We start from the raw sequence: 10,472 nt of genomic DNA, 5'->3' as shown, positions 1-10,472 counted from the left end.
GGGCAGGGGTGAGCAGGGAGGGCATGCGGCGGCAGGGGAGGGCAGGGGTGGCAGGGGTGAGCAGGGAGGGCATGCAGCAGCAGGGGAGGGCAGGGGTGGCAGGGGTGGCAGGGGTGAGAGGGGTGGGCAGGCGGCGGCAGGGGAGGGCAGGGGGCAGGTGTGGCAGGGGAGGGCAGGGGTGAGCAGGGAGGGCAGGGAGGGCAGGGGTGAGCAGGGGAGGGCAGGGGTGAGCAGGGAGGGCAGGCGGCGGCAGCAAGGGCAGCCCGTGCGGAGCAGCGGCACTCACACGATGAACTCGGACAGGTTGCACCACTTCCAGACGTCCACCTTGTGCATCATGTCGGCGAAGGCCTTCCCGCAGAGGGGCAGCTTCTCCAGCATGCGAGTCTCGTTGCAGCCACCCACTCGGGGACACCCACCTGCAGAGGGGACAGCCACGGGCATGACACTGCTGGGAATGTGGTTTGCGATGTGACCCTCGAGCCTCCTGCTGACACCCCCCACGCCCCCGCAGGCAGCTGGGGTCCCTCACGCTGGCCCCCCCACCGTGTGGCCCAGAGAAGTGAAGCCACTGCCGAAAGGGGACCCACGTGGGTGGGTGTCACCTAGATGGGACCCAGAGAGCCATGGCCGCCCAACGGGGTGTGGGAGAAAGAAGGCGAGGGAGGGCAGTGGGCAGGGGATGCGTGTCCTGGGGGCTGGGGAAGCCGAGAACAGGTGGGCTCCTGGGTGCAGTGGGGGTGGGGAGCGGGTCCCCCCCATCAGGGGTGGCAAAGCAGCCCCACTGCAGCGCCAGGGTGGAGGGTGCCCAGAGCATGTCCCCAGAAAGATCCTGAGAGTCTGCTGACCTCCTAGGACCACGAGGGCACCCGCGGAGGCCCCCATGGGGTGAATGCCACCTGCCCTGTCAGAGCTGCCCCTCAATTCCAGGAGGCCTGGGGCTGACGGGACATAGGGACTCATGTTCCAGAAGTGGAGGCCAGGTCCCCCCCCAGGTCCGGCAGGGGTCCCCCCCGAGGATTCCCGGCACCCCCCTCCCCACTCCACCTCTGCCCCCAGCACCCCCATCCCTCCACCTCCACCTTCACCCAGATCATCTCCCCACCGAGGAGCACTCACCCCCAGGACCGGACCACCCTTCCTCCCCAGACACCCCTCAGAAGTTTCCTTCGCATGGACCCTGCTTTGGCTCCCACCACACAATCAAGAGAAAGCCCCGTGGTGTGTGTCCTGGTATGTGTGTGCATGTGTGTGTGTGTGTGCATATGTCTATGTGTGTGTTTGTGTGTATGTGTGTGCATATGTGTGTGTTCGTGTGTGCATACAGCCCTGCTGTGGGTGTGCATGTGTGGGTACGTCTGTGTGTGTGTTTGTATACGTGTGTGTACGTGTGTATGTCTGTGTGTGTGTGTGTGCATGCATGTTTGTGTGTGTATACATGTGTGTATACATCTGTGTGTGTCCTGGCAGAGAGTATTGTGTTGCAGGAGAAATCGTAGGGAAGGAAACAGGAGAGAGGCCCACACCCAGAACTGGGCAGACCTGGGCTCACACCCAGCATCACTGGTCACCAGCTGACCTCAGTTTCCCCATCTGTAAACTAAGGGAAACAGGTCCTGGCCTCACAGGGGGCCATATGGACAGGCATTAGCCATGTGCCCAAGGAGACTCCCATCTTTACGGTGTTTGTTGTTACTGTAGGTATTTGGTAAAACCCTGCTGCTCCCTCACTCCCCTAACCATCAGCACCTCGTTGGTATTCCAAAAAGACTTTTCAAGAGAATGAATGAATGAATGATCAGTTCCTGAGGGCAACAGCACAAATTTCACAGTCTGAGCACAAGCAAGTGCAGAAGAAATGGCAGGTTCTGACCCACTGAGATCCCACACTGCAGGCCACGTTGTCCCCAGGGGAGACCACAGGGTGCCTGGCTCAGGGAGGGGCTTGCGCCACAAAGAAGGTGGCCCCATGACCATAAGGGCGCTTCTGGGAACAGAAGGGAGGTGAGAATGAAGAGGGCAAGGCAGTGAGGAGTTTTAAAAAAAATTAAGTCCAAAAGAAAACATAAAAAAAGAGAAGAGAAAAAGTACTGATGACACAATGGTAGATATAAACCAAACCATGTCAACAGTCAGATTGAGGGACACCTGGCTGGCCCGGTCGGTAGAACATGTGACTCGTGATCTCAGGGTTGTGAGTTCAAGCCTTGGGTGTAGAGATTACTCAAAAATAAAATCTTAAAAAAAAAAATTGATTGGGGCGCCTGGGTGGCTCAGCCGTTAAGCGTCTGCCTTCGGCTCAGGTCATGATCCCAGGGTCCTGGGATCGAGCCCCACATCGGGCTCCCTGCTCGGCGGGAAGCCTGCTTCTCCCTCTCCCACTCCCCCTGCTTGTGTTCCCTCTCTCGCTGTGTCTCTCTCTGTCAAATAAATAAATAAATAAATCTTAAAAAAAAAAAAATTTGATTGAGAGTCAATGGCCTAAACACCCCAATTAAGAAGCAAAGTTGTTAGATGAGATCCAAAAACAAGCCCCAACCATAGGCTGTTCATAAGAATCCTACTTTAAACAAAAAAACTCAAATACATTCAAAGTGAAAGGGTGGAAAAAGACATACCATACTAATCCAAAGAAAGGTGGAGTGGCTATATGAGTTCTGAATGAAGTATATTTCAGAGCAAAGAATATTACCAGAGATAAGGAGGGTCTTTCACAATGATAAACGATTCAATTCACCAAGGAGACATAGCAATGCTAAACATGTATGCCCCTAATAACAGAGCATCAAAACACAGGAGGCAAAAACGGATAGAACTGCAAGGAACAAAATGACAAATCCACAGTAACAGTTGAGAATTAAATACTCTTCTCTCACTAATTTACAGAACAAATGAATAGCCAAAAAATCAGTGAGATTACAGAAAACGAACAGTGAGTGAGTGCCAGGTACAGACAGCAGGCCATGGAGCCAGACTGCACTTAGCTTGGGGGGGGGCACCCACAGTTGTTAGGGGTGAAGGGGTGGCAGTGAGGTTGGAAAGGTGGACCCTGAGCCACACTGAGGCAGGCCTCCCAGGGCAGTTTTCAACCCCAGCACTCTCCCGCTGAACCCAATATTGGAACCTTCACTCATAGAGTCCAGCAGCAGCCAAGACTCAAGCTGATGTCCCTTCAAGAGGAGCCGTGCCATCTCCTCCGCAATGCCTGACCAATGTCCACAGAGTGCCCTGTCCTAAGGAAGGTCCCACTCACAGAGGCACTTAAAAAGACAGGGTCACCACAAAGGGAAGGTCATCCACCTGCTCAGTAACACAGTAGGGGGTCAAGCCCAAACCACCTTCCTGCAGAGCTGCCCCCCAGTGGCCTGTCATACTGGCCTGAGCCGACACCCTCATGCCAATCCCATCCGTGGTTTGCCTGAGGAACAGCATCATGTCTCCTGCCCCCCCATCCCCCAGTTTAAATGCCCAGAGGAAAATCGACTTTCCCACAGCCAAACGCAGAGTCAGTGTGAGCCAGGGTGTGCCATGCGCTGGCCTCGATCCACCACCCTGCCCAGATGCACCTGCCCATCTGCGGCAGGAAGGCAGCCCTGGGTCCAGGGCCACATGGGCATGGTGCTAGTGACTCTGGGGAGTGCAGGCCCTTGGGGGCCCATGGCGGGGGGAATGATGATGAAGCCAGACCACGTTCCCTTCTCCCATCACTGCCCTATTCCCAAGGCAGCTCTCTCTCCAGCTCCCCAGTGGGCTCCCCATCATAGGTGCTGGAAGTCCACCAGCATTCTCCACACCTAGCCCCTGGACCCATTCCTGGGCCTGGCCTTTCCCTGATGGAGTCATCACAGCATCCCATCTGAGTCTCCTGAGCTCCACCCACCTCCCACACAGGCATAAGCCACACAAGTCCCACACTGTCACCTCCTCCTTGCTGCTGCCTCACCTTCCAGCGAAAACCCACCTTTACCTAGACCGTCTACCTGATCCGACACCTGGGCTGGACCCCGACACCTGGACCTGCACCTCTGGACCCCCTGGACCCCTGGACCTGCATCCCCTGGACCTGGACCCCATGGCCCTGGACCCCTGGACTGGCAACCCCTGGACCTGGACCCCCAAGAGCCCCGCAGCGTACCCTAACCACCTGCTGTCAACCCACTAAGACCCAGCGCAGCGCTTCCTTCCTCTTGTTCTCCTCCCTCTGCCCTGGGACCCTCTCTCTTCTGGCCCCTCCTCCTCCTCCTGGACCAGAGTCTCCACCGCAGTGCGGCAGGAACTTGGCCAGCGCTGGCCCTTAAGGACCATGGGGGGTGCTATGAGGATACCAGGACAGTGTCACCGCTGGGTCTGCACAAGGCAGGCACCGTGGGGCAAACCAGAAGTGTCCTGGGGCATTCTAGCACCATCTCTGATGCACACCCTGTTCAAACACTCCCCGCAAAACCCAACACCCCGGCCAGCGTTAGAACAGCAGGTAAAGACGAAGATTCCTGACAACACCGAGAAAGTGGGCGGCTGCCACAAGCTGCCAGCTGCGTCAGTAAAGGTCTCGGGAATTAAACTGAAATACAAAACTCAGTTGGTTCCATCAGGGAAACAAAGAAAACGTAGTACTGGGTTCCTTTTGTCTCGGGAACTTCCAGACTCCAGGAGGTGATAAACAGCCAAAAACAGATGCATTTCCCAGAGAAAGGCCTTTTACAGCGGGGCATTTGGAAACGAAATACAGGAGTCTCTCATCCGGCTCGGATGGAAACGAGGAGCAACCACACCAGTCACCAGGCTCTGAGTGGCAGGCATGGCCTGGCTGGCCATAGTGTCTGGAAGGTTCTGCCCCTGCCCCTGAGTCTGGGCAATGTCCTCCCCACCCTGGACTTCAATTTCTTATCTATGAAACGAGGAGTGGGGTCAGAAGACCGTCGAGGCCCCTATCGGCCAACCACCTCTGCGCAGCCCCTGGGTCACTGGGCCCGGTGGAGCGCATGCGAGTCTGGGTGACAGGGGGTGACTCGGCATCAGGACATCATTACTCACCACTGACAAAGAGAGGACGGTGCCATGCTCGCACACAGCACCAGCGCTCTCTGGGGGTGCTGTCGGTCCCTGGAGCCACCCAAGCTCCATGCAGGGGAGACCATGGAGCCACCAAGGGAGGACCAAATGGCCCTCCAGACCCGAACCCAGTGTTGTTAAACGCGGAAGATGTTTGTGCAGGGTCTGCCTCTGGTCCTTCACAATCCAATGCTGGAGGCAGGTCAGGGGAGCCTCAACCGTCCTTGGAATGAAGCTAAGGGCTCCCTTCCCTTGAGGAACCAAAATCTCCATTCCAGGGGCCTCGCATGTGAGGCTTACTGAAATGCCACGTCAGGGTGCTCCCGATGTCCGGAAGCCACCACGCACCCTTTCCTTCAACACAAAGATCCACCTAACCCTAGGCTCTGACCCTGGAAGGTGAGACGAAGCGCCACTTTCCCCACCCAGACACCTCCACCGGAAAGGCGGCCCAGAGATCGGGAAGCCAGGGGGCCAATCCAGCCCTTTCCCACCTCCTAACCGGTTCCAAATCAGCAAAGCCGACAACGATTTCAAACAAGGTCAACTTTGCATCTTACAGCCAGGGACGTGGGTGGGCCAGCGAGGGCAAGGCTGGCCTCCCACAGGACCCAGGGGACAGTGGCCCCTCGGAGAGGCCCTGAGCCCCCTGACCCCCAGGCCAGGGCTCCCCACCTCAACTGAGCAGCCTGCTCAGCAAGCCTCTCCCAGAGAAGCCCACCCCAAACACACACACACAGCCTCTTACTTGATCTTGGATCCTCTCTTTAGTAAAATTTTTTAAAACAAGCTTTTCATTCGATCCATTCCCAAATCGCAATGTATCCTCCCCGGAGCCCCGTTTCCCTTGCTAGAAGAGGGATCTGGGAGCGAAGCCTCAGGGAGCTGCCCCCTTCCCGGCCCTGCGGGCCCCGCGCACACGCGCACACACACCAAAGGGCTTTCCTCCGAGGACAAGTACAAGTGGAAAGGACCAGCCCTGCGGGGTCTGGATTCCTCTCACCCAAGCCCTGGGAGGGGGGTGCACGCAAGAGCTCCAGGACGGGGAGCTCACTACCTACCAGCGAAGTGGGAGCCGGACCTGCGCCGCCTCAGCTCGCTCGGGGTGTCGCCCTGGCAGGCCATCCCCAGCCCGCCGGCAGCGAGACCGGCGACATCGCGGCTGCGAGGAGCAGGCGCGGCCCCAGCCCGCTGGCCGGGCATATCCTGCTCAAGACCCCGCGCCTCCCCTCCCAGCCCCGGGCCGTCGCCTCCGGCTCCTCCGGGGACCGTGGGCAGGACCCTCCCGCGGCGGCTGGGGACGGCGCCCGGGCTCAGGGCTCGCCGCTCCGGAGCCGGGCGCGCCGGGCAGGCCGGGATCCGTGCCGGGCGGGAGGCGCGGCCGGGTGCGGGCGCGGGTCCCCGCGGCCCCGGAGGAGGTCGGGGCGCCCTGGCGCGGGCCCCCGCGGCCCCCCTTACCGCAGAGCAGCAACATCAGCAGCAGCCGAGCCTGCGGGCGCCGCCGCTCTCGCGTCTCCATGGCGCGCGGTAGGCTCGGTCCCGGCTGGGTGCGCGGGGGGCGCCGGGGGGGACGCGGTCGAGGGTGGGGCCGCGGAGAGCCCGCCCCTAGACTGCGCCCTCCCCCTCGGGGACGCGCCCACCCACAGGGGACACTCCTGCTTCCAGAGCGCGCGCTTGTCCGGGACGCGCCCTCCCGGGACGCGCCCCACCTCCCCCCCCCCGGACTCGCCCCCTAGCCGGAGCGCACACCCTCAAGACACGCCCCCCACCCCCGGTGCGAGCCCCGGCCCTCCCGTTCCGGGGTGCTGCCGGCCGCGAGCGCGCGGTTGGCAGGACGGGGGCGGGCTGTGGGGAGGGGCGGCCTAGGGAGCTGGAAGGAGTGGGTGCGCGTCCGGGGGTGCGCCGGGAGGCGGGGAGCGGGCGGCCGAGGGCCGGGAAGGTGCCTGGGGCAGGAGTGCTGCAAGATCCGAGCCCAAGAGAGACTGGAGGGGAGGGTGTGCGGGGGTGGCACCAGCCGGAGGACAGGTGGGGCCGCGGAGGGGTGCCCTGTGTGCTGGAGCGGGGAGGGGCCACCGGAGTGAAGCGGCTGATCCCCGAGTCCTTACTGGCCCCAGGACCCCCAGGATACTTTTCTGGGGGCTTCCCTGCGCCTCTGCGTCCCTCTGCACCAGAAAGGGATGCGGGCCTGGGCAGGTACGCGCGCGCGTACACACACACCACTACCCGTGGCTGGAAGCTCCAGTCCTCAGGCCCTGCCCTGTGACCTCTGGGAAACCGCAAAGGACAAAATCAGGGCCAGGAGAGTGACTGGTAACAGGGAAGACCTGACCGCAAGGAGTGTCGCGGGCCCGGAGTGGGGGAGGGAGAGACTCGGATAGTTCACTTATGGGGGGGTGGCCACCTCTGTCACCTTTCAGGCCCTAGCACGGATCCTGGTCCCAGCGGACACCTAGTCACATTGTCACTCCTGAGCCCCTTGGTGGGAGGGACCCCTGTGCCCACAGTCCAACCCTGGGAGCGCATACTGGTCTGAGGGCTCACAGAGCAGAGCCAGGAGGGCGAGGCTCCCTCGGGGGATTGCTCTCTGCCTGCGCCCAGCAAGTGGGCTCCCCACCTGGACAAGCCTTCCGCCTCTCTGAGTGGCAGAGGTAGGGGGTAATAACAGCTCATGGGGTCACCCCGAAATCCAGGTGCTGGTGGCAGTCACAGACCTCTGTGGGCTGCATGAGCCCATCTGACCCTTCCCGCATTAGTTAAGGGATGGAAGCTTTCTGTGCCTTCTCGGGCAGAAGCCACGATTATTTCAACGGAGACTTAAAGCTATTTAAAATTGATCAGCCTTGGGCGCCTGGGTGGCTCAGCTGGTTAAGCGACTGCCTTCGGCTCAGGTCATGATCCTGGAGTCCCGGGATCGAGTCCCGCATCGGGCTCCCTGCTTAGCAGAGAGTCTGCTTCTCCCTCTGACCCTCTCCCCTCTCATGTGCTCTCTCTCATTCTCTCTCTCTCAAATAAATAAATAAAATCTTAAAACATAAAAAATAAAATAAAATTGATCAGCCTTCCTGCCTGCCTTCCAGCGGAGGTGGTGGGGAGGGCGGGCACAGGAGCAAGCCAAGCCTTGGGCTCACGCAGAGGGGCCGCGGGCTCAGCTTGGCTCCGGGCCAGCCACCCCCTCTCAAATGCCCTGCGCCAACCCAGCCAACGCAAGAACACAGTGCGAGTGCCCACCACCGTCCCAGGAGCCTGCAGACTCACCAGGGCCAAGAGGCTCGGCCAGACCCCCAAGCCCTCCCTCCCCCCATGCTTCCGCACACCTGGCAGGCTGCGACAGCGGGGTGGGTGACAGAAGGGGGACAGGCCAGATGGCAGCCAGAAGCCTGTGCTAGCCTGGGGGCTGTGGCTCCGTGGGACCAGTCCTCGGGAATGAGCCGCGGGGCCAGGCAGGGCTGCAGTGATGACAGCATGAAAGCCCGAGGGCCTCGCACGCTCCACCTTGGACCTGGCTGAAGCTGCTCCCCCATCAGGGATGCCCTCCCCTCCCCCATTCTGAGGTCCCGTCCACCCCCCAGGCTCAGGAGCTCCTCCGTGCTTCACGACCGCGCTTTGTCCCCGCTAGAGGGCGTCCCTGTGCACTCCTCCTGTGCTCTGTGCTGGCGGGGGGGGGAGGGGGGCACTGAGCAAGAGTCTGCTGGTGCAGGGGGGTCACGCAGCTAGCGAGAAGGGGTTAGGAGAGGCCCCTGCCCTTCCCCCTCATCCTGACTCCTTCCTGTCCTGGCACCGCCGGGCACATGGACACACACACACACACAAACACACACACCCCGCCCCGTGCACCTCCCCTGCCGCAAGCTCGCTTCTCCTCTCCTCTCCAGAGGGGCAGGTCAACAGTCTTCGGAGATGGCCACCACCCTGCCCAGACCCAGGCTGGCATTAGCCTTTGCGGTGACCCCTGGGTCATGGCAGAAGGGACGTTCGGGGAACTCCAAGGCTGGGACAGAAGAGATCGGCCCCTCTCGCTCCACGCTGCGCAGAGCGGCTTCATCACGGACAAGGAGCAGCCCTGTGGGCAGCCCTGGGATGAGCACGCACCACGTTCCAGCCACTCGGACGTCCGGGCTGGGTCGGTACCTGGGCAATCTCACCCCCCTGAGCACGACAGCCTCCCGGTGGAGCCAGTCACCCAGGCTAGTGAGAATTGATGCACGTTTGCTGAGTTATTTGTGGGTGCACAGGGTGGCGTTCCCCGGGGCAGACAGAGGGGCTGTCCTGGTGGAGGGGTGAGCTCAAGAGGGGAAGGGGAGGTGAGGGGACACCCGGACAGGTGGGTTAGGGTCAGGGCTCATGACAGGGGCTGCTGGCTGACTGGGGGGCTGCCTGAGGATGACGCATGGTGAATCCACAGGCGATCAGAGACCGTAGCCTGGATCCTTCCCTCCAGCGGCAGAAGCCCCCAGCTCCTCGAGCCAAGCTGATGTGGGATCCCAGGGAGGCCTCGGAGGCCAGCTGCAGCCTCAGGGGGGAGAGGACAGATCAGGTCCAAGGCAGGGGCTGCCCTGATGTCTGGTTCCTTCCCTGAGCTCACAAGCTGCCACCCCAGAAGAGCCGACCACTCTTCCCCAGGGCTGTCTGCTCCCCTTGGAGAGGACCCACACCTGCCCACGGGCCAGCTAGTCGCCCAGGCCTCCTCCTCCGCCTGGCTCTCCGCTTCTCCTGCCCCTTCACAGAGGCATGCAGAGTTGCTTCTGCTGAGCTGCCATATCCTTTTGAGTCCCCTCCGGCCCACTTGCCCCCGTGGATCATCCTGTTGCCTCTCTTCTCCTGTCCTGTACCTCGGGCCGGCACCCTGGCCCCATCCGGTACAGGGCTCAGCCCAGGCAGTCAGAGGGCATTTGAGGGGGGGCTTTGCTCTAACTCTTGGCTGTCTCGGCTCTAGAACGTGGTGTCCCTGCACCCAGTCAACCCTCCCCGGTCCCCTGGTACCCAGGAGTCCAACCCCGGCATGTAGCCCAGCCCCCAAGGAGGAGAATGTCATGGTCAGTTGAGTTTCTCACCTCCCCAACTGCCCTCAGCCCAACCCAGACACCCTTGAGAACAGGCCCAATCAGCTTTTATAGGAATCTACCCCAAGCTTCCAAAACTTCCTCTGGAAACGACATGCTCACCCCTCCTTCAAGAGGCTCAAGCAGATCTCACCCACGTCCTGGTGTCTGCTTCTCCATTAGACTCTCCCAGGCCTAGCCGCCTCCCCACGTGGCATGGCTCAGGTCATGATCTCAGGGTGCTGGGATCGAGCCCCGAGTCGGGCTCCCTGCTCAGCGGGGAGTCTGCTCCTCCCTCTCCCTCTCTTCCTCCCCCTGCTCATGCTCACTCGCTCTCGCTCTCTCTCTGACAAATAAATAAATAAAATTTTGAAGCTGGAG

At 60.9% G+C, this 10,472-nt stretch overlaps 1 protein-coding gene across 1 annotated transcript in view; it reads right to left on the bottom strand.

Moving 5' to 3' along the window:
- RAMP3 (receptor activity modifying protein 3) overlaps window positions 1-6,768 on the bottom strand; it is an 11,893-nt gene extending 5,125 nt beyond the window's left edge. Inside the window, exons 1-2 of the mRNA XM_032430613.1 lie at window positions 6,511-6,768; window positions 287-419 (exon numbers count right to left, since the gene is read on the bottom strand). Coding sequence (XP_032286504.1) covers window positions 287-419; window positions 6,511-6,571 — 194 coding nt within the window. The 5' untranslated portion in view covers window positions 6,572-6,768. The remainder of the gene's footprint in view (window positions 1-286; window positions 420-6,510) is intronic.
- Window positions 6,769-10,472: the final 3,704 nt, after the last annotated feature.

This window comes from Phoca vitulina, unplaced genomic scaffold, assembly GCF_004348235.1.
Source record: "Phoca vitulina isolate PV1807 unplaced genomic scaffold, GSC_HSeal_1.0 scaffold44, whole genome shotgun sequence".
NCBI classification, from domain to species: Eukaryota; Metazoa; Chordata; class Mammalia; order Carnivora; family Phocidae; genus Phoca; species Phoca vitulina.
The sequence above is the reverse complement of the archived record's forward strand: the minus strand, read 5'-3'. Positions and strand labels throughout refer to the sequence as shown.